This window comes from Pholcus phalangioides, unplaced genomic scaffold, assembly GCF_987345545.1.
Source record: "Pholcus phalangioides strain wild (caught in Gottingen) unplaced genomic scaffold, Ppha-v1.0 ptg000015l_1, whole genome shotgun sequence".
NCBI lineage: Eukaryota > Metazoa > Arthropoda > Arachnida > Araneae > Pholcidae > Pholcus > Pholcus phalangioides.
The window spans coordinates 37,064,560-37,089,052 of record NW_028301608.1 but is presented as its reverse complement, the minus strand read 5'-3'; the positions used below and the strand labels follow the sequence as shown (position 1 = coordinate 37,089,052).

At 35.8% G+C, this 24,493-nt stretch overlaps 1 protein-coding gene across 4 annotated transcripts in view; it reads right to left on the bottom strand.

Annotated features, from left to right (window-relative positions):
- eya (eya transcriptional coactivator and phosphatase 2) overlaps positions 1 to 24,493 on the bottom strand; it is a 158,781-nt gene that overhangs the window by 83,287 nt on the left and 51,001 nt on the right. For 2 of the 4 annotated variants that reach the window (XM_089243468.1, XM_089243466.1), the window contains exon 2: positions 6,722 to 6,789. In XM_089243468.1, coding sequence (XP_089099594.1) covers positions 6,722 to 6,789 — 68 coding nt within the window. Of the gene's footprint in view, positions 1 to 6,721; positions 6,790 to 11,870; positions 12,257 to 24,493 lie in introns of those variants that run through there. The other 2 variants (XM_089243467.1, XM_089243470.1) reach the window with 2 other exon arrangements.

Here is a 24,493-nt window from a genome sequence, read left to right as displayed (position 1 = left end):
GTCGTGTAACACGCTGGGACTTCCACTCCCGAAAGAATCAACCGGGACGCGGGCTTCCAAACGCTGAGAACCACTGCACACACATTACTGTAGGTTAAAATTTACGTAAAAACACACGATTTTCATTGGACATCCGGGCTGGAAACTTGGTGGCATCTCCGAAGAAAAAGTCATGCCCAGAAGCTCAAAATACTCTACAACAGGGGTTCTCAACCGGTGCTCTGCGGAGCCCCGCGGCGACTCGAGGAAAATAATATAAATCAGTAACTTTGATAGATAAATAAATAAATGAAGCCTACAAGGGGTTCTGCCATAAAAATTATGTACAAAAAAGGACTCCTCGAGTCAAACAGGGCTCCGCCAAAGTAATTGAGTACTGGATAGGGCTCCGCGAATCAAAAAAGGTTGAAACCGCTGCTCTACAATGTTTCGAGATCCCCCTTATTTATCAACACAGACTTTATAGTCCTTGACATCTATTGAATAATATTGAACGTGGCACATAAATGTTCAATAGGGAAACATGAATCACCATTAAACGAATATCCAAGCAGTAATTCTCACAATCAGGGCCAGTATAGTTTAGTCATTATTTTAATATCAGTTATTTCTAGTATACTGTATCCATCGTTTGAAAAAATGAAAAAAAATGTAAAAATACAGTGGATTCCCTCTAAAATATTTCCTACTTAGAACGTATTGCCACTCAATACGGCTTATGTTCGTGGGGTTCCAACTATTACTAACACTCATCGAGTTTTTCCGTTTAAATCGTTAGTTCGGTTACCAAAATAAATGACGTTTTTCACGGTGGTTATTAGTAAAACGTTATAAGCGGGAACCACTGCATATGTATCGAAGCAATTCTCGAGTCGCCAATAGGGCAAAAGCCCTATCTGCCTCTCCGCCCCCTCCCCCACTTCTTGCGGAAAGCGTGCATACAAATATGAAGACGCCGAGTAAAAGTTTTCTGCATTAAGATTTTCCCAAGTGCCGTATAATTTTCGGGGCCTAAAAATTCGAGCAATATACACGGTGTCCTGTAAGTGCTAGCACGGCCTTCATCTCATCAATCGCCCGTCGGCGTCGAAGACGTATGATTCCAATTTAAAAAATGCTCAACGGGCACCAAATATCCTCCTTTTTTTTAATTCGAATATCTCAGCGAGTATTGCACTTAGACACATGGAATTCAATTTTTTTGTTGACATGAGGAAAGACAAAGCAACAACTTTCTGATTGGAAGTTAGAGCATTGGGGAACCATATAAAAATTTAGTACGCGTACTTTTGAACGCCTGTTGAGTATTTTCTAAATTTGGATCGTACTTCTACGACGGACGATTGATGAGATAAATGCCGTGCTAGCACTTACGGGACACCCTGTATATTCGATGACTAACCAATGATATCTGACCCACCAGTCACTTAGCACCCTAATTTCTGCTTTGCCCAGGCTTGAATCTAGTGGGGGGAGGGTCGACCCTTCCATGAGCCTGATAGCATTTGTCCCGGAAGATACGGGACAATATCGCAATTGGTCGTCCATCCCAATACACCACTTTGAATCAAAGCCTGCGGGGAGGGAGGGGGGGGGGTAATTTCAATATCGGGCTCCGTGGTTATATATATGAACTCGATTCTTTGTGACCTAAACTCAAGACGTCGTTATATTAAAGGGATCAGATCATTCGAAATGCTTGGAAAAAATAATGTCTGAGGCTGTTCTTTTGCACATAAAGAAAGAGTATATACGCGGACGACGGTGCCATTAGGACTCTGGGGCGCTGCCGCTAACGAACTACTGCCGGGGTCACACACTGTCTTCTTTTTTTTTTCCTAAAGGAGTTGCATAGTCATGAAAGTTCGCTTCTCTTTCTATATAAGCATTTCTTTTCTTTCATATTTCGCCTACACTTTTTTTCTTTTACTATTAATCTTGCTCCAGAGTCACTCTTAGGCCCTCCTTTGACCGTATATATATTTGCCGAGATAACAAACGCATCTTCTGTTGTTTTTTTTTTTTCACTTTCGGCAAAGACAGAAAATCAAAAAAAAAATTGTCGAAGGGAGGAAATTAAAAACATCTACACATACACATCTGTAGACTACTGCTACTACTATGATAATATACACAGTCTAGTTCTCAAGTCCTTGACTAAAATACCATGAGATTTTTCAAGCAATGTGTGTGGTGTGAAGCTATAATTGAATGTTATACCACTTGATGAGCTTGATGTTTTTCGTGGATTCATGTACAATGTCCAGGGTTTCTGGTGAGAATATCTCTTTGAGAAATACATATCTTGAACCAGCACATATCCGACTGCGCGGGGAACAATTCAATCGCCATTTTACAACCTTAGTACAATTTTTATATTAAAAACTGATGAGGGATCAACATTAATAAAGCTCCTCGAATAAATCGCACATCAAAATTGAAATGAATACTATATTCAATTCAATTTTGATGTGCGATTTATTCGAGGAGCTTTATTAATGTTGATCTCTCATCAGTTTTCAATATATATATATCATAATTGAAATATATATATATATATCATAATTGAAATATATATATATATATCATAATTGAAATATATATATATATATCATAATTGAAATATATATATATATATCATAATTGAAATATATATATATATATTTCAATATATATCAGTTTTCAATATATATCAGAAACTATATTCAATTACAATGAGCACAATACCCAAGATTTTTATTTTTCATTAGGAAAGTTAGCACCCTCTCTTGGCTGAACAGAGAACAAAAATAAAATAATTAATGTATGTCGTATTGAAGACAACTTCAGTACTTGGAGGCCAGTGTGTTACCTACTCTCAAATGTGTTTTTTTTTTTCAATCTTAACCTAGTGACATATTTTCCATTAATTCCAAATTTTTCATTCATAAAAAGATTATATTTATAGTGGATTAATAGTTGAAGTATCAAGCGTAATATTAGATTTACCGGAGAAAAGTGAAATTATCATATGCGGGAAAATGTTAACATTGTCTGTATGGGACAAATTTTGGTGCCGGAGGGTTTTATCCGTTCAAGCGGAGTATCCGTTATCCAATTAAGCGGAGCCGACTGTTTTCAGATTTACATTTGTTTATTCGGATGCCTCCCTTTGAATCATAGTTGAGATTGATTTTTGAAGATTTCTCTTTTTCCGAGATCTCACTCACAAAACTATATTCCATCTTTCCTAGAGAAGATCTATTTCGAGGACAGGGGTTCTCCGCGGTTCCTCTTGCCCAAATGTATATCCACGCTGGAATGAGCTTCAGTAACATTTTTTGATAGAACGCGTCTCAAAATGGTGAAAACAATAACAAATTAAAAACTACCTACGCAATTTTCTATGGAAAATTTCATTTTTATGTCCAATTTCATCTATGAATGAAATGTTGTTATTTTTTTCACAGTGCATTTAGCTAATAATGATGCAGGTTATGGACCAAAATTTAAAAGACTACGGTAAGCTCATAAGATACACCCAAATCTGTTGATGTACGTGAGAATTTTTTGAAATTTCATATAACATATCGTGTATAAGATATCTTAAATGAAATAATATTAGACACAATTTTTAGATAGACCTTAAATTTTGGTACACAACCTCAACAATATATGGCAGAACATCACATCAACAAAAAATTTGTCAAATTTTGACAATCAAATTTTAGTCAATAAATTTTAAGAAATCGTTTCAAACTTGAGTAAAATGTCAAAAGTAGCATTCTTCCTAAAACGCGTTCAAAGTTTTTATTCACGGGTTACTTGTATGTAAAAACGCAACACAAAAGTGGATGTAACATCAATTCTAAGCGCCGTATAAACAAAATAAGGCCTGTTTTGGAATCCCAAAGAAATGGGACTTTCATAAAAAATTTGAAAAAGGAATTGAAAATCGATATGTTCTTCCAAAATGGCGTCTTAAACGTAGATAGATATTCCTAAACATCATTATCAGATTCAATCTGGTGCAAATAACGGAAGCACGCCGGCACCTTGGTGACGTGCTATAGCCTGTCGCACCACCTATCAAGACAGAATAACCAGACACACCTCCACGTTAAACAACCTATCTAGACAGTAAACATCAGCAGGAAGGCTACGCAAAGCGTTGAGAAACTTCCTTGACCAAACACAATTTCCAAAGCTCCCTCCAATCTGTCGAGCATGACAAAATTGGATATCCAATGAAAGCTTTCATGTTAAAAAAACGGGAATGGACTTCGAGTCGGGAAAAGAATCTCGTCAACATCACATAGTGTATAATCAGAGTTCAGATTATATTATATTAAGAGAGTAGAGTTCAGATTATATGCAAATATGCATTCACATATTTTGGCCTTTTTCATCATTAATGTATATAAATGCATGAAATCTCAAAGAATTTTCAAAAGGTTTATTAAGTTATACTCAATCAGTTTTTTTATATATTTTTTGAAATAAATGTTGCTCATGATATTTTCATACCATTGGGTTTTTTTTCTTAAGTGAGTTTTAGCAAATTAATAGAGATGTTTGTAATACTGTATTATTCCAAATATTAACGTTTTCTTTTTGGAAGATAGAGATATGTCAAAGGTTTTCAATTCTTTTAGAAATAATGCCGAAATTCTTTTGTTACTGGTAATTCGTTACTGAGCAGCAACAACAAACTAGAAATTAACAATGTCTGAATAGAAAATATCTAGAAGTTGTCGGCACTTATTATTATTATATCTAGTTGTAGTTGTAACTGAATATACTCTGAGAAATGGAAAATATGCATTTTAACAACATGTCTATCTTTTTTGTATTGCATTTATCTCATTTTTGGTACTTATTTTGGGATTTTTAACTTTTTTCAGGATTTTTTTAGTGCATGACTTAGTTTAGATTTTTAATGCATATTTTGGAATTTTTTTAGTGCATACTTTGGCACCTTTTTAGTGTATATAATCCTTGTTCTGATAATCAGCAAGTGCCTCAAACGTCACACACAAACAATTCTATGCAAGTCAACTGAATAAATAGCACTAGGTAATAGATATAATAGCAGTAAGGTTGGTCCTTATTTACTGATTGTCTTTTTATAGTGCACGCTAAGCATGAAAGTTCCTAAATGAGGTTGCATCTCTATTGAGAATTATATCGCATTTCTTGCATTCCTACAAGTTATTGCGCTTTGTCCTTGAATATGGATCAAACAGCCTTTCAAACTTATTTGGCTTTTAACTCCATTCCAAACAACATTTTGAGAAAAATATATTCTCATTTGCTCATGTAGTATCAGCAGCTTCTACCACCCTCTACTCAGTCCCATCGTTCCTTGACGGGCGATATCACCCACTTTGAGAAATAATTAATATAGTTGATCGCAATTGAAATATATAGCATCTTAATATCACAACTTGTCACGAATTAGCATTGCGTAAAAAAATGAGCCTTAACGGAAACCAGATTTCAATGTATATTTTTGAGCATAATTTAAGAAATCCTGCTGATATATAAAACTCCATATTACGTGTAATTTTCTTCCTGTACGTAATATATACCGCGAAATACTCGATGGAGATATCAAATTGATTTACAACCTGATGATCAATAAGTTATTAAAAAAGGTGACTTTTATGAAAGGAAATAGAGGTGAAAATCTGGGGAAAGCCCCCTCGGCTTATATATAAATATATTGCACGTGGTGCCCTGGGGTTTCTAAAATCAACACGGGGAAAGACCCTCCCGTAACGGAGGTTAAACCTCTTCCCCGCTGAGTTTCATTGGAAGGGGACTAGAGATTGGGTGGATTATATGCGCGCTGTCCCGGATAAATGGGAACGCAATTGCGCATCTGGAGCCATAATCTCTGCCTGCCCACAGCTGTTGAAAAGTCCCTCCACCCACCGCAAGAGATCATTTTTATTAGTTGTTCACTAGAGGGTGATGCTCATAACAGGCGCCGGCTGTTCCAGCCTACTAGACCCATGGGACAGAGAGATACGGAAAGAGGTTTCGAACCCTCAAAAACCACCAGACAATTCATAATTGACATGTGTTTTTGTTTAGTTCCAATTTAGTTGATTATCGAAATACAAGGAATCTTCATACAAATACATAATTGGACAATAATGAATTCATGGACCATTTAATTGGCAAACATTGAAATATCCAGGAGAATAATTTTCAGGGGTTATTTATATCAAGCAAATGACACACCCTGAATGCTATCACATGTGACAAAAAAAATTATTGACAATATTTAAAAAAAATATGGGATGGTGCACTTCAAGGCAACATGTTGCTTCTTCACTGTATTTATATGATTCACATAGATTTGAATAGTTTAAAAACGTCATTTAATATTCGCCAACGTACTTTTTTATAATTGTTGAATAAGGCAAATCAATGTTTCCTCCACACATGGTATTTCCGTCCAAAATTCAAGGGTCAAAAGTTGTTCTGGCTTGGCTTGTCAAGAAATAGGGGAAGTGTGTAGTTTTGAGCCAATAGGCTAGTGATTATAGGAACTTCATGAACAACTCACAAGTAAAAATCAAATGTTTAGGAGCTGCTTAGAAGGATGAATGCCGGAACGAGCTCAAAATATAAAATGTTTCTACTTGAAAAATAAGAGAAAACCATATTTTGCTTGAGATGATTATACACTCCGATTATGCACGGCCAAATAAAGGGTTTAGAAATCACTTACCTCACTGAATTCGTATGATGACTGACATTAGTGATATCACTCTCTGCGTCCTGCCTAGGTCGCTTTACCTGTAAATGATATGCAATGAAATGTAATCAATTCTTTTGAAATAACTTATTTAATTTCTTTCAATTTGGTGATAAGAAAAGTTTAAAACTTTATAATATATTCAAATATTGTGAAAATCACATGTAAACCATGGCCCCCACATCCTGGAGCAGGGTTCTTACGCTGGGTCATTTTGCGGCCCTCCGGGTCAGACTTTTCATGAGCCCTTCTATAGCTAATATGTAGCATGAAAAAGTAAAAAAAATGATGAGAGTTGTCCCGGGCCCAGGGCTAGAGCTCTGTCAGCCACGACCTTGTGGGATCCATGATCAAGGCCCAAAAAGGTTTAGAGTTCTCCGCCCCCCCGCCCCCACCTTAAAATTATGTAAAAAATGTCTCTTAGCTATAAGACACTGAACTGAATTAGAAACAATTAAATTAAGTATTGAAGTAAGACGTGGAAAAATTAATAATAGATTCAGATGGTAAGTTATACTTATTATTTTAAGATTTTCAATGATTTAGGTGAAGGGGGTGGTCCTATTTGACACAGGACCCGTTGACTCACCTGTAAGACAGCACTGTATGCAGGAATTGAAAAAGAAAAATAATGCGAATAGGGCGAAGCCCAAAATAATTGCATTTTTTTTCTAATATGTGATAAGATAATAATAATAATACAATACAAAATTGGTAGCATATCAATAGCGTTGTAGTAGGAAAAACGCAAAACATATAACAGAATTTAATACAGTAATACCCCGACTTACGCTACCCGAGTTGCACGATTTTGGAGTTAACGCGATTTTCTGTGTCACCCGCTGCTCCTTGCAACAGTTCGTGGTCCATCTGTGGCTTCCCAGAATAAGTTAGTAGATATTTTTGCATATAAAAACAACTTCAGAGCATAAATAGGCACGCAAATCAATATCTCCAGCTCGCTGCGACGCGTCTAGGAGCCGCAACGCCAGGGCCGTCATTTCATCTTTTCCGGGGGAAGGGGGCACAAAGCACATGTACTCAATGTATGTATGTATGTATATATATATATATATACTCAATATATATATATATATACCATTTTTAGTGTATTTTCAAAAGCCAGGGCCTGCCCCCCCCCCCCCTAAATGACGAGCCTGCGCAGCGCAAACTTTGAGAAAATCTGGTTTAGTGTGATGTTCTTTGATGAGAATGCACCTGATCTGTTACTTCAATTTTTTTCTACTCATGGCTCAAAGTCGCTTTCTTGCTTCCAAACAGAAGCAGCTAATTTAACATTAAACATTTAACATTTAAACGTTTAACACATGACTTTCATTCGCACATATTTTAGGGGGAATACAATCTCTTTCACTGGACTTGATTGCAGTCACAACGCAAGTTAGATTTCGTAAAGCTATAAGAGCATTATAGTTCTTCCGGAAATTTGGTCTCCTTCCCGATTATTATATGTATTTATTACACAGGGTGCACAGGTAACAGGGCGTATGGCATTTTACTGGCGAACCGTTTATCCTAGATACATACTTACAGTTAGAAAAAGCATCATAAAACGTGTAGTACTCAAATATGCCATTCATGTTATAAGAGGTTTTATAGTTACTAAAATGAAAAAAAAACAACTCTTTATACCTTCCCCGTGTGTCGAAAAATCCAATTAAAAAGTTGTTGCCCTGTCTTTCCTGATGCCAACCAAAGAACTTTTCAAGTGCAATATTCACTGAGATATTTGAATTCGAGAAACGGAGGAAAATTTTATTTAATAGGGGAAAAAAACCAGTGTTAAATACGGATGAACCGTTTTACCTGCATTTAACGCTCTTTTTTCCCAACTTTACCTTTATCCCTAACCTTTAGTGCCCCACAAACTTTGTTCCAATAATATGAAGGTCGGGCATTCCTTTGCAAGTAAGGTGAAGATCATGGTCCCCTATACTGATTCAGCATAAAATAATATAAGAACCAAAGGAAATTGTTTTTCATCCAAGCTTATGGACCCTCTCCCACCCCTCCCCCACCCGAAACCTCTTCAAGTACCCCGTTCGTGGATCCATGGACCCCCTGATTGAGAAGCACTGCTCTAGACCCCGAATTTTTCTTGCACATTAGAAAAGTTACATAAGTCGATACCAGTTTAATGGATAAAACCAAGCACAATGTGGAAACACTGAGTGTATATTGAATTTTTATATTCATGTTTTTGTTCAGTTATTTGTAAATATTTTTATAAAGCGTGGTAGAAACATTCTGTACAGAGGGAACCTCCCATAGCGGACACTCCCCATTAGCTGACACCTCTCGTTAACGGACACTTTTTGAATTACGTGAATACGGGCCTCAATATATTTTACTATCCATTAATGAACACTTCCCCTTAGTGGGCAAAATCTTCGGCCACAAGGAATGTAAGTCATCTCAGTACGTAGTAAACAAATTTGATGATGCGATTTCATTGTATTTTGCATGACTGGATAATTGGATAAAGAACTTCTGATCCTGACGATATTCACTTAGTGAGGTTCTACTGCATATACAATAAGGAAAAAAATGAATAATTATATATGTTTTTATTGTGACGTCATTTTGTAGTCAATTCCATCATTGTAACGCATTTTAAACGTATTATGACCAATATTTTCCCTTACGCACGAATATACATCATACGTGACTGGTCACAAAATATGCATGAGCACATATTATGAGTTTGTATGATTAACACAGATGCATACTGTATCTTTGTACGTATCCACAGCTATAACACGGCTTCCTTTAAAGCGGCAAAACATTCTATATTTAACATGTTTTGTTTCCGGTTTGTTTACGCTTGTAGAATTTGTCTAGCCGTCAAACAAACTATTAAGTAATAGTAATACGTTTACGTTTATCCAGCAAATTTTCCGCCATACAAAACGCCAAAAAAAAGAAAGAAAGAAAATCGTCATTTAACTGTCGTCTACAAATTATATGATTACGGTGAAATAACGCTGTAAAAACACAGACAAAGCAAACTCTGAAAATAAAACTGTAATTGATGTAATAATGTCGTTTCAATATCTAAATTTCACTCAAGTATGAATAATATATGGTAATGAACAGGCCTGAACATATTGCAATTGTTTATTGTAGCATTAAAGCAGCGATTTCTAAGCATTTTACATTAGAGGTAACCTAAATTGTTGAAGAAAGTGATGGTCATATATAATGACTCTCCTCTCACTAGAATTATGTAGTAAAAATATCTCGTGAAATTTCCCGGCATCAAATTTGATAATTATATTATTTATACGTATTTTTTTATCGTATTTTACAGTTATTTTTTCATTCCAAAATGTAGATGAACCCCCGATGTAACGAAGAAAATTTTCGATTCCGTCCAATATACTGTAGAATGTTCTCTCATTAGATCACAGATATAGCGAAACAAATTTTCGGTCCCTTGGAATTCATTGGGACGAGGTTTGACTGCAACGCTTTTTATGTAAAATGTCAGAAATGTGCAAACATTGTGACCGTGTTGTTGATGGTGATGACTTGGTGAATGATTCTTTGAAAACCACGGAAAAGACTGACAACTTAATCTCAACACTCGTCATCGAGGGAGGATTAGTATTTTCACCTTTCAAAAGGGATTATTACGGCTTCAGAATTACGCTTATTTTTTTGAAGTGGGTGTTTTTCCCCTTCCAATACAATTTACGATTCAATTCCTCTAAACATCGAGATCTTATTTCACCACACGACTAAATTTTAAACAGTTATTTTGAATGATGGTTTGATAAATAATGCTATATGCGAACAATTTTTAGGATTATACCATATCCAGATGAAATACATTCTTTAACGTTTCAACACTGATAATCATTTGGGAAATACCAAAATGATGTCCCTGTGAAATTTAAAAACATCTCCATTTTGAAACAGATATTTTCTGGATATTATGCCGAAGTGAACTCGGAATGAAAAGTTTCCTTGACATCTCTTGGGCTGAGAAAAAAGCCCTCTGTCTTATCTATTCCATTGTTGAAAATTGTTTAAACAAAAATTTATACAAAAATGAGTTTCCTAAAATTTCATATGGTAATGAACAACTATATTCAATTAACGTTTTCTTGTAATTTGCAAGCGGGTCCCGACTTTGATCTGAAGGAACACTTACAAAGCAGGTAGTACGTCTTCCTACGACTATATTCGAATATGTTTGTTTTCTAGCTAATACATTCATTTATTGACAAAATTATTAAATAAAGCAGTACAACTCTGTTGAAACTGGACGCTTAAGAAAAATTCCGGAGATAATTTTGGCATCCCCAGATTAAGATTACACGTTGACATATAACTCTCAATTATAATTATATAAGGAATCTACTCTCGTATGGAATTGAATTTGACTCCTGACCAAAAAGCTATGGGCACCTGGGACAAATTTTCCACTTGTGAATGCCGAAATTTGACCCAGTTTAATAAAATCCAAAAGCATTATCCGAAAACGATACATATTTTAGCTGTTTTCCACCTGAAGCCTCAACTAGATATTACAGGGAAAACAATATTTCCACAAAAAATATTTTTCCCATAATAAGCATCTATTCCGAACAGGATTAACTCCTAAGCACTGTCATTTTTCTTCACAGATCATCTGAAAAGGAGATGCTTTTTCTAGAAAACTGAACCATGCGAAAAAAAAACGAAATTCAAATTTTCACAAATGCAAATTCAAGGACCACAACAGGCGAAAATCCCCAACTAGATGGATATTAAAAAATTCTAACAAAAATAAAATTCCATAAAAATAATGGACGTCAAATATATCTAAAAATGCAGCAGCTCAAAATAAAAACAATTTTCACAGAGAAACTAAAAACTATGAGTAAATATGAACTATTATATAAAGCTTTTTACAAACCATTTAATTCTAATCGAAACTAAAATTAATAAATAGTAGAATTTAAAAAAAAAATTAGAAGCACGATTAAACAAATTATGTTCATAGGGAAAAATAAATTAAAAATAATTATTATCATTCACACAAATGAATAGTGAACATAGAACATCAGTTGAAATGTTTGAAATCTTCAAAGAGATAAACAGACAAAACACTCACCTCGTGTTCAAATAATCTGTTCCCTTCCAAATCAACCATATTTGGTAAAACACACAACATGAGAATTATGGAATTATTAAATGAAATTCAGGATGAAATGAATTATTGTCTTTTTTTCCTAGATAATTCTATGATGATTTTTCCGAGGCAAAATGCCTCCACATAAAGAGCAGAGATTGCACAAAAATTGCAATGACAACTAGGCAATGGCCATGTACCAAGCAAGACACACACTCTCTCTCTCTCTCTTTTCTCACTCACTAAAGTGGCTTAAGAATCTCTCTCCACAATCTCTTTTTTTTTTTCTTTTTGCTTCTTTTTAAGGGATGTTGCAGCTTCTACTGAACTCTCTATGAAGGGTTGCAACCATCACAACTACAGAGAGTGAGAAAAAAAAATCTTTTCGCTCTCCGTTATACCCTGAATCCCGCCAAATTCCTCAACATTAAAGAAGCCAAATCACTCACATAAACTGCCAAGAAGCTAAATACGAAATATCTCTCAATATTTACCATAGATAAATTTAAGATTTTTCATTTTCCTACTTAGATTTTTTTTAGGGTAGTCAAATCCTGGAGCGAGCCAATCGGAAAGGGAATTTTCCAGACCATCCGGACAAAACTTTAGGCGTGATAATTAAAAAATTCACGGTCCCGAATTCGAAGCCCTGTCAGCTTCAATTCTCCCTCCTAATGGTTATATTATTAATTGAATGCAAACATCCAAGATTCATCCTAGCTCGAAATGTTTCTAATAATAAAGTATTATTACACTTAAGATTCGAGATAACGTTTTTGATACTTTTGATACATTTTTGATGCTACTTTTAATACTTCTTTTAATGCTACTTTTAATACTTCTTTTAATGCTACTTTTAATACTTCTTTTAATGCTACTTTTAATACTTCTTTTGATGCTACTTTTAATACTTCTTTTAATGCTACTTTTAATACTTCTTTTAATACTTCTTTTAATGCTACTTTTAATACTCCTTTTATCATACTTTTAATGCTACTTTTAATACTTCTTTTATCATACTTTTAATTTTTTTATACGTTACAATACATTTTGATGATACTTTTCATCCTTTTTTGATGCTATTTTTGATACTTTTTATTTATTATTTTCATTTATTTTTGTTTTTGATTTTATTAGTTTATTCTTTCTTGTGAAAAAGAGCACCATTTAATTTTACGTGAATCCATCATCGTGAACGTTCATCGCGTGTAATCAAATGGATCCAAACAAATTTTTTTCTCGAAAGGCGCCAAAAATAGATCCCGCATGGGTAGAAATTTATTCCTCGAGCTGCCCCGGTCCCATGGAAAAGGAGCATAATAATTGTTATATCCGATATAATAAGAGAACAGCACATAGGAAGGAACCAAAAGTATTTTATTCGTTATATCCGAAGAAGCCCATTCGCTAATCCACGTTTTCGTAAGTCCTTGTCGAATTTTGCAGATAAATACATGTATACCAAACCGTAACCATTTGTCAGAATTCGACAAACGTCAAAAATTTAAAAGAAAAAAACTGCAACAATGATATCTTGGCTTCAATAATAGCTATTGGTTAGCATATAATTCAACACTGTAGACTTATTCTTTTCCAATGACAACAAAACCCAGGAGTATTTCTCACTAGCAAAATTCTCAGGCACACCATGATAAGATGATTGTCTTGGAATCACAGTATCTGGAAATTACAGCTTGCTTCCCTTAACACGTGATGTATAGGACATTTCACGCAACATTTACCTAGATTTTTCCCATATGAGTACAATGTACTACAGCTTGCACCATTGGAATAATTACTGGGAATTCCTATATAAGGACCCTTTTCCCGGAACAATAATTCTTTCTCGTTCGTTAAGATAGTAATAAAAAAGAAAGGCAATGATTTTTTTTTTTTTAGCAGAAAATAGGAAGAGCCACTTTAGGGAAGCAGGAGAAAAAAAGCAAAAGGGTCGTTTTTTCCCTTCTCATGTTTGGATATCTATTGAGAAGGGGGAACACACCACGAAAGTGAAGGTACCAGCCATTGTGGGGGTGTTGGAAACTAGGACTGGGCAAAAAAAATATATGTGCTTAAGGTGCGAGAGAGGGAAATGGACCCTATTTTTTTACTGGTATCTGGCCGTTTCCCCTTCACATCTTTTTTTTTTTTAAAGTACTCCTTGATAACCAATTGCTGCTTTCCTAGAAACTGCCAAAAGAAGGGGGTACCAACGTTTTAGTGGTGCCAACTTGGAATGAGAAAATAGGTCAGCATAGTCACTGTTAACTATAACTATCATCGTACCAGGGCAGGATTAACTATTAAGCAAAATAAGCACGTTCTTAGGGAATCAAGAGAAAAGGGCAACCACAAAAAAGTTGACATTGTTTTTAATTGTAAAATTCCCCCCTAGCATCAACTATCCAGTAGGAAACCTTAAAATTTTAAGAGCACTTTTGATTGCACAGTTGAAGATTTTTATCGAAAGGTTGACCAGGCCCGCAACTAAAAGAGGGCAGGCGGAAGGTCTGTGTTCCCCGTGTGCTGCAGGGGCACCCGGTTTACCCTTTTTGCTGTTAAAAATTACGGGGAGGAGGTGTGTAGGTACAGGCTCGCCAAGCGGCAGTAAATTTTCGTTTCTAGTTGCGGCCCTAAGGGTGCTGCTACATAAGCAGGGAAACGTTTTCTAGAACAAAACAAAGAACGTTTTCTAGTAATAAAACATTGAGAAGAATTACAAACAGCCAAATAAATTGAACTATGAAAATAGATGAAAAATCAATTTGAAAAATAAATTGAAGTATTTTGCGGCTTTGTACAATATGTGTGAGCATAGCTAACGGAAAAGGGAGCTGAGCTCCATTTTATCCTAGAAGCATGGTGATCAACCTATAGTGTTTCGTAATTCTTTGCACTTTCAAAAATCTAGGTAAGGGCCCTAGTAAAAGTTATGCTTGTGTGTTTATGCCGGTGTTCCCACAAGAACCGTGGCAGGCGGAAGGCCCTGTGTGTAAATATACCTCAACTTCGTATGTTTTATATGACGTATCTATAAATTGGTTTAATTTTGTTTGAATTTTGCTAAATCGGCCTGGTTGAACAAAAATAATTTTGTGGCCTTGTAAAATACCTGCAAGTACCCTCCGCCAACAACATAGAGGCTGACAAGGTTCTAACCTAGAAAGCCACGGGATTGACTACATTTTATCATGTTTTTGTATTATAAGTTTACAATAAAATAAATAAACGTACGCCTTCGGGAAATTCACTGAAACCCATTGAAAACATGGGCCTATAGACTGGCATTACTGTTATAATTGAGTGAGTTTGTTGAAAAAGTCTCGCAACTCTAATACAACAATCTAAAAATTTCACAATTTCAATCTATGGCTTTGTCAAGCAGTGTAAGGGATGTCTGGGGTTCTCTCAACTTCGAGATGAAAATTCGAGTCGACCTCCCAGCCGCCACAGAGAGCAACTGGCCTACAATGGTGCAGTTATTCAATAATTACACTTCATTCATGGTTAGGGAAACTGATGATAGGTGGCAGTACTACACATAACAAGTTATTAGCCAGATACAAACTTCATGACACGTACACGCGCATTCCAACACGTACTTCGTTAGAAGTTCCGCAGAAGAATGACTTGCGAGGTGCATGTGTGGTTTAGTAGTAAGGAGTATGGCTAAAGAATGCCATTGAAAATGTTGAAATATGCAAAATAATACTAGAAAAATATAGAAAAAATGCTCTATCGCGTAGAAAATAGCGAAATGTGGGTGTCATGATCCCTAAAGTTGATTTTTATGACTTAAAAAAAATACTTCACTTTGACGCAAACCAAATGCAAAAAATTTCGTATCAATTCATCAGTTTTTACTTCTAAAATCGAAGAGAGCAGAATATACAGTGTAAATCAGTGTTTTTCAAAGTGAGCGTCGCCAACCTTTGTCTGTGGCGTCGGGGCGAGCAGAAGATATTTACTCGTATGCCTATTTATGCTTTGAAAAGGTTCTTTTACATGGTAGAATATCCACCAAACTATTCTGAATAGCCGCTGATGAGGGGCCGTTCAAGTATTACGTCATCAATATGGGGGGGAAAGGGGGTTTCTGATTTGCTGACTTTTGATGACAAGGGGGGGGGGGGGTGTTTGGATAATGCTTACGTCATCAACCACCCTTTATGAAAATATGAGTTGGCTTCAGAGGGGCAGAGCTGATGACGAAATTTTTCTGACAAGGAGGAGGGGGAGGGGGTCAAAAATGGCTAAAAAATTTCTTACGTAATACTTGAACGGCCCCTAAATCAGGAATTGGGTGAGGGAACCGCATGTGACAAAAGTGTCAGAACCACTGATGTGAATGTATACAAGAAAAAACACTTTAAACACAATTTTCTCAGATTGCAGTTTTGCTTGTCCGTAAGATTAAAAACAAATTACTGTACCAACATAGCTGGAATTCTGTATGAATATTTATACGACATGTATCATTAAAATGAACCTCGGAAATGGATATCTGACAATTCGTTACAATTTTATGAATTTTTAATGCCTGAAGAAAGAGACAAATTTCAAAAATCTGATAATTTTGAACATTTTTTTTTAAAAAATACTACCTATTAGTCAATTACTAAATCGGAAGTTCATTTTACTAACACATGTAGAAGGACATTCTACGCAATTTCAGAATTTTCGGTGCAGTCGTTTTTTTTTTAATCTCACGAATAAGGTGCAAAAACAGAAATTCGATCTGAGAAAAACACGTTCAAAGTTTGTTTCTTGGATAATTTTATATACACTGTCATTTCACTTATTCCTTCTTTTATTTCAATAGAACCAATCAACCGATTGACAAGGAATTTTTCTTTGCATTTGATTTGCAATTAAATGAAATATTAAATGAAGTAAAATGTTTTTTAAAAATACATATTTTGAAGCCTCGGGGGTCGTAACATCCCCCAGGTGCGAATCTAGGTTGATGTGTTACGAGGGACAATTTATTGTTTCGTTGAATCGTCCCGTATTTTACGGGACAGATACATTTTTTTCCAAAATGTTTTCTTTCTTGGGAGTTAGCGATTGCTCCCATCGCCCCCTCTGGATCCAAGCATGAGTCGAGGAGTTATATGCAGCTATAAATGAAATGGATGTGGTCATCTTCAGTAGTGAATAGAGCAGACTTCTTTAGCCTAGAACAGAGGTCTTCAACCTTTTTCCAGTGATGAGCACTGCCTGTACCCATCATCAAAAGAAGAGCAAGCACCCTTACGGCAAGTTTGACATAGGAATTCATGAAATCAGGATGATTTTAATCTTTCAATGCAATTTGTACATGGTATTTAATTGGAACGTTGATCAAGTGCTCGCGAGCACGAAGTCGGACATGAGCATCGAACACTATGGCTGCTTCTAGGAGCACCGTAGTGCTCGCGAGCAGCGGGTTGAAGATGCCTGGCCTTAGAACGACCGGAGGCAGGCATCTCTCTCTCTCTCTCCAGCTGGGAATGTAGCCGAAGCAGACAGCTGCAGCTGTGAATAAAGCCGGGGCAGAGACACTATTAGCTGCGACTGCAGAGAAGGCAGACATCTTCGGCTGAAAATGAAGCCGAGGCAGATGTCGCCATCTGTGAATAAAAACGAGTCAGATATATCCTTTTACGAATGGAGCCGAGGCAAACATCTTCAGCCGCGAATGAAGCCGAGGCAAACATCTTCAGCCGTGAATGAAGCCGAGACAGGCACGAATCCGGGGCGATGTGTTAGGAAGGGCAATTTTTTGTTCAGGTTCGTTGAATCGTCCCGCATTTTACGACACAGATCAGTATTTCCCTCATTTCTTGTTTCTTGAGAGGGCCAATCGCCCTCATCGCCCCTTCTGGGCCTTCTTCTTCTTCTTCTTCAAACCGAGGACAACTCAGGTCTATCGCCATAGGCAATTTACTACCTAGTGCCGGAAGTGTAAGTGTTGTGTATGATTTTTTCAGTGCTGCCATCTATATCTCAGAAGTGAAATGAGTGATGTGTAGTGACTGAATATTTGTACTGTTTGTAGGACTGTTGCTCTCTGTGGCGAGACTTTTTAACGGGGAGATCGGCTTGCCCCTTCTGGGACCAAAGCACGGACAACCCCTTAAATCGAGAAAAAGGGCATGAGAGAGCTCGCTATATCAATACTTTTTTGCGGAAACTAATTATACGACATCAGCCCAGTGTTTTTGAAGACCTTCAACCAATCGGGACTTTTACAGAGCCTCATACATTTGTTTTTCTAGTAAATTTATAGTAGAAGCAAAATTATAAGTGATACGGTACAAGGTTGATCCCCATCCTTCTAGGTAATCTGTAACTATCCGCAAAACGCCCGAGCATAATTACTTACGAATTAATTACTTAAAGAATGACCGATACACCATTGTAATCACGGAAGTAATATGAGAAATCGTTTTTATTAGAGTAAGGACTCGATGAACTTATTACCTTAGATTAAATGATTCCAAAATAATAGGAAATACGAATAGAATAGGGTTTTTTTTTTTTTTTAAATTCATGTTTAAAGGTTCAGGTTCTTGAACCGATTTCTCTTGAAGTTGATAGAAAACCCTGAAGAGAAAAAAAAAAGAGTATTTCAATTCAAATGAAGGAGACTTTTGTTTTACAAAACGTACTTAAATAGCTAATTACTCCTTGTTTTCAGAGCTGAGGTAAAAAAATATATTGTTTAATAATTATGTTGTGTGTTCACCCGTGAAGACTATGGATATACGCGGAGTATAAGAAGCACAGTTTGTTACTGATTAAACTCTTTCCGATGATGAATGGAATAATAAAGACAAAAATAAAAATTGTTAAGACTTTTTACTTGGCATCTTAATGGCAATGGTAGAAAAAGAATTAAATACTCCCTTTAATGAATGGATTATTATGATAATTTTTTTTTATTCCTATGCTGGGCATTTTTGACTTGAGGAAAAAAGAATAGCGGATAGTGAAAGACTGTGCACAGGAAGAGAAAAATAATAAATTCGCATAGCTTAGGCTCTAAAACACAGAACAGTTTTTATTCATTATATGTTCTTATTTTTATTTCTTGCTTTGTCCAAAAAAGAAGCTGTCGCCAAACCATCTGCGTTGATCTACGAAAGTGTCGCCAGTTGTCTGCAAGAAGACATAAAGCCATGCTTTGTCCGTTGTTTCGAACTATCAAAAGCATCACTCATTAAAACCAAAGAGAATTATTTAAAAGAAAAAATGTATAGAAATAATAATAATGTCCATGAGGCTATCGCCCCCCCCCCCAACATTCTGCTTTATAAAAATTAATTGAAGAATTTTTTCAGGCTTAATTTTTTTCATCATTAATTATGGCTTATACATACGGTGGTTTCCCCCCCCCCCTCTACATAATGCTCTTTATTATTTGCGTTCTTAAATAATGCTCTTGTGTCTGATTTTTCGGTCATTTATGATTATCTCTGTTATGTCTCTTTTTTTATATTTAGTGAAGTCTGTCTTAATGAGTCAAGGGAGCCCAGGGCTCGAATATTTCTGTGGTCCCATCTTTTGAACTTGATAAAAATTGTGCTGGAGTGGTGAATCTCATCATTTGTAAAAGTCTCTACGCGGAAAACAGGCACACCTTCACGAGGTGCATGTGTGATTTAATAGAAGTAGTAGTGATTCTTTTATGAATGCAGAATACCTACTACTTTATTCTGGGGAGCCACAGATGAATCATGAATAAGACAAGGAAACAATGAGTGACAAAAGTTTGAAAACCAACCTTGCCTGTACTCACATTCCGACATCACCATTTCGTTCGAAACTCCCAAAAGAATGTTTAGTAGGTGCACATACAGTTAAGTAGTAATAGTGGTAAAACATTTGATTGAATGTCGTAAACAAAAGGAAATAGAATATTTAAGTGCAATCAGGAGAAAAAAATTAAAATCTAGAAATAAGTGAATTTTTAAATTATTTTGGGGGTAGGGGGCGTACTTAGAATAGGGACCCGTTTAGTTTACCTGTCCACACATCACTGTAATCATCAACAATATGGTGATTAGTAACGTATGACAGTCAGTGAAATAGAAAAGTTTAGCATGCATACGATTTTCTACAGTTGAAGCCGAATTTGGGTAGTTGCGAAAGACACAGGACACAGGACCGCAAAATATTTGGGGTCATAAGACGGATTCACAATACAGTGATACCTCGACTAACGAAGATTTCTTTTTTTGCGTTTTTCTGCTTTGGTCTGCGAATACCGATCCGGCTAACGAAAATATTAGCTGATATGGATGCATGCGATTACATAAAACAGCCACGTCATGAGCTGGATTTTCATGCCAATCAAAATGAATCCAATGAGTAAAAGTCACTCGAGCCAGATTAGTTTATTTTCTTCTCGGAATCGCTTTTTCTCTCCAGATAAACTTTTTTTTCAAAAATATTTCAAGTCCTTTCATGTAAAAGTTATTGATACTGAGCAGCCTGGACATCCTAGGAACTTATCTTTTCCATCTACATGTGTGTGAGAGAAAAATGGGATAACTATAGTTATCGACAAAACCTCACACTTTTTTTCAATTTGCGCACGAACCTGATTGCATAGCGTGTATCAGGGGTGGCCAACAGTTGGCCCGTGGGCAGCGTGTGGCTCCTCGACAAGATAAAAGTAAAGAATAAAATTAAAATCCAAATGTTCAAAATTACATTCATTATTATTAGTGACGAAAATAATTTACTATATTCTCATCATGTTGCTTTTCAAAAACATAAATTGCTCATAAAGCTTTATCACGGGTGATTTTTATTTCTTATCTCTTCCGCCACTTCGTTTAGCGAACTGCCCATTTTGCCAAAATAATAATTACAGAAAAAAAATGGAAAAAATGTTTCATTCGTAAAATTCAAACTATCAATGGATTGGATGGAAAAACTCTGCAGAAGAAGCTAATTTTGATTCATTACATCTAGCTGGGAACGCAACCAGATAAACAATGAATATGTTTATGAAGACGAAAAGGAATACAATGGCCAGGGTAAAAGTTTTAGCGGCTAAATTGGTCGTGTTTCATCATACTACTTATGACGCATACAAATCTGTGAGTTTTACGGGTCATTTTACTGGTACGTCGGAGTGACACCCGTAATGCGGCCCATCACGCTGCATTTAACCGTTATGTTGGCTCTTGAACAAAAAGAAGTCGGCCACCCATGGCGTACATAGTGTAAAATAAAAGGATGTTGAATTTTTTATACTACTTTAAATTCTCCTTCATCCAATTGTGAAGTTGTTTATCTCAGAATTTGGTCAGTATTTCTATTTTTTACAGTGCTTCCCAGTGGTTTTACTTATCTTCAAATATTGGGCCGTTTATGGACCGAATTAAAAACGATTTTCCATATAAACCTACATGAAATCGCATTGCGGCAAACGAATGTGATTCCTGAACGAATAGTCTTTGTTAGCTGAAGTATCGATTGTATATCGATTGCTTTATTTTGACTCTCTTTAACTGCTAACAAAGTTAAACTAATAATATTCTAAGAATTCCTAAATATGTCACATGAAAAATGCCTCGCATTTTAGCGAGGAAACGTTTTGTTGTTAGTTAATATAAGAAAGACAAAATATTGAATTCTTTGGCCAATGTTTTCACCTGCCCACCCCCTAGCTTGAAGGTTTTTGTGAATCCATTACTTATTAAATTTATAGAGCCACAAATCGAAGAAGGAAAAAAAACTTTTGGTTTCTGTAGACCACGGCCCTATTCAGAAATAAGAAAAAATATGAAAAACTTACTTCAAGATGTTTCTTCTCGTATCATTTCAGCTATGTATCATTTTTTTGCATACAGTGTCCGATATTAAGAAAACACCCGAGAGATTAAGTTTCTATAAAATCATCATCGAGTTGAATTCAAACACGGTTCACGTACACAATAATAATACATTAACTATATCTGCCAATGCCAAAAAAAAAAAAAAAAATTATAATCAGTTAAGAACGGGACTATATCGGCAGGATTTTAGAGACATTTGATGATCCGTCCTCCGTCAAATTACTTCTTAGTTGAAGGTGTACTAAAGACACGAGACGAGAAAAGTCAATCAAAGTGAAAACTATCTAAGATCTCTGGATTCGTGGTAGAGTTGTTCCTCTTTCCTTCTTCCACCTTGTTGTGCCTCAGTGACAGTGATGTGCCGCGTTGAAAGATAGATATCTTAGCTGACGTGAGCTTCTTCTTTGGCACATCAAACAAATAAGGAGGACGACGCGGAGGGAAAAAAAAGTGATTTACTAGCGCAGAAAATACTGACTGCTATTTAAAAAGCTTCCTAGAGAGAGAGAGAGATTACGCACTACAAAAGACAGTTTAAAAGAATTTTAAACAGTAACAAGATGAGTATTTAAATGAAAGAATCGGCAAAAAAAGAAAGAATATTTCTTTTCAGGGAGGGTACTGGAAATTTTAAGCATCTGTGGAAAAACAAACATCATAATACAAAATCAAGAGTAAATAAGAAATTTTAGGCATCTGTAGGGAACCAAAATACCCACCGAAACCAAATCAAAGAAAAAATAATAGAAATTCTAGGTATCTGTGGGGAAAACAAGACACTCACCGCGAATCAAAGGAAAAATATTTACATTTTAGGCATCTCTATGGACGGAAAACCCGCACCATGACACCGAACCAAAGAAAGATAACGGAAATTTTAGGCTTCTTTTAGAGAGGCAAAACGCTCACTATAACACTGAATCAGTGAAAAATAATGGATATTTTTAAAGCATCTGTTTGGAAGCAAAAAAAAATCATAATATGAATCGTAGATTAATAAGAGAATATACATAATGACATAACACCGAATTGAAAAAAAAAAAATGGAAATTTTAGGCATCTGTAGGCAAAATAAAATAAGCTCCGAATCAAAGAAAAAATATGCACATTTCCAGCATCTGCAGGGGAAACAAAACACGCACCATAACATCAAATCAAGAGTTAATTAGAACTTTTTGGCACCTGTAGAGAAGCAGAATAACTACCGATACCTAATCAAAATAAAATGAACGGCAATTTTAGTCATCTGTGGGAAACAAAACATACAGTGGATTAAAGAAAAAATATGGACATTTCAGGCATCTATAGGCACCAACCCAAAGAAAGATAACGGATACGTATTCCCCAAAACTATCATAAGTAAGAGAACTCACACCATGACATGACACCGAATCAAAGAAAAAAACGGAATTTTTTTAGACATGTGTAGAGAAGCAAAACACACATCCCGATATCAAATTAAGAGAAAATAAAATAGCATGCCGCGATCTCTTCGTTTCAAAACCACGGCTTACATCGCTTTAATATTCAATTTTTAGCTGTTGCGGTGAATCATAACCAATGTTTTTCCCTCGCATTTTAATTTCTTTGCTAAATATTTCATTTTTTTAACACAGTTAAAACTAAATTGACGTTATTGCCAGGTGTTTAATGAGTAAATTATAAAATTCTCAAATAAATATAGAGGGTGTTTCGAAAAGAATCATCCGATTTGAAACGCCTATATTACGACGAAAAATATTGAACACTTAAGATTTCATATTGCACCGCTAATCATAAAGTTTTTTACAAACCAAATTAAGGGAGTTCAACATGTCCCCCTTGGGATGCACGGCATATGTCTATACGGTAGTCAAAGCCGCGCAAAACTTTTGCGAGCATGTTTGCGTCCACTGCGAGTGGATTTCTGTGACTACGTGCGAAACTCTGTCGGACGCGTCCCATATTTTTGTCTGAAATGCGGGGACAGCCAAGGGATTTATCTTTACACGGACAACCCGTGTCTCAGAATTGTTTATACCATCGCCTAAGGCTCTAAGCGGTAGGAAATTCAATGTCAGGGTATTGTTAACGAAAAGCACGATGAAAAGTTGTTACGGACTCGCACTTCGCGAAGCTTAGAACACTAAACGATTTCTGTTGTGCAGTCGCCATCTTGACAAACACTAAAGTGGCGACCGAAGGAAGAGCTACCTGTCGGTAACTGAGTGAAACTCGAAATTTCCCTCTTTCTACCTGTAAGTACATTATTCGATCAAAACGGATTAAAAGCTGAATAGTTACGGTTTTTTTTAAAATCGGATGATTCTTTTTGAAACACCCTGTAGTTTAAAAGATTTAAACATACAGAATTTAGTTTTGTATTTTTTTATAATTCTTTTATGATAATTACATGTGGAATATAGAAAGCTAAGGCGTTTCTGCGATACATATTTTTTTTATTCAGTCACTTTCCTGGGTGCGGCATATACAGGGTACCCCATATGTTCGTAAATAGTTTTTAAAAAAATCATAAAAAGGGATAGAATGAGATTTACGGAAAAATTATTCTTACGAAGGTGGATTTTTTTTGTACAGAGAAATAGTTCACATTTTTGTCGATAAAATACACTGCACGAAATAAAATCACTGGAAATATGCAAATCAGAGCCCTGCAGGGTGCTCCTTTCCGAATTTTCCTGTCACTTGCGCTTACATATGGTCTTCTCTGCGATGTTGACATTGGTACATAAAGCACTATTGGTGAAGTTGTTTTACCTCAGCCACAAATCG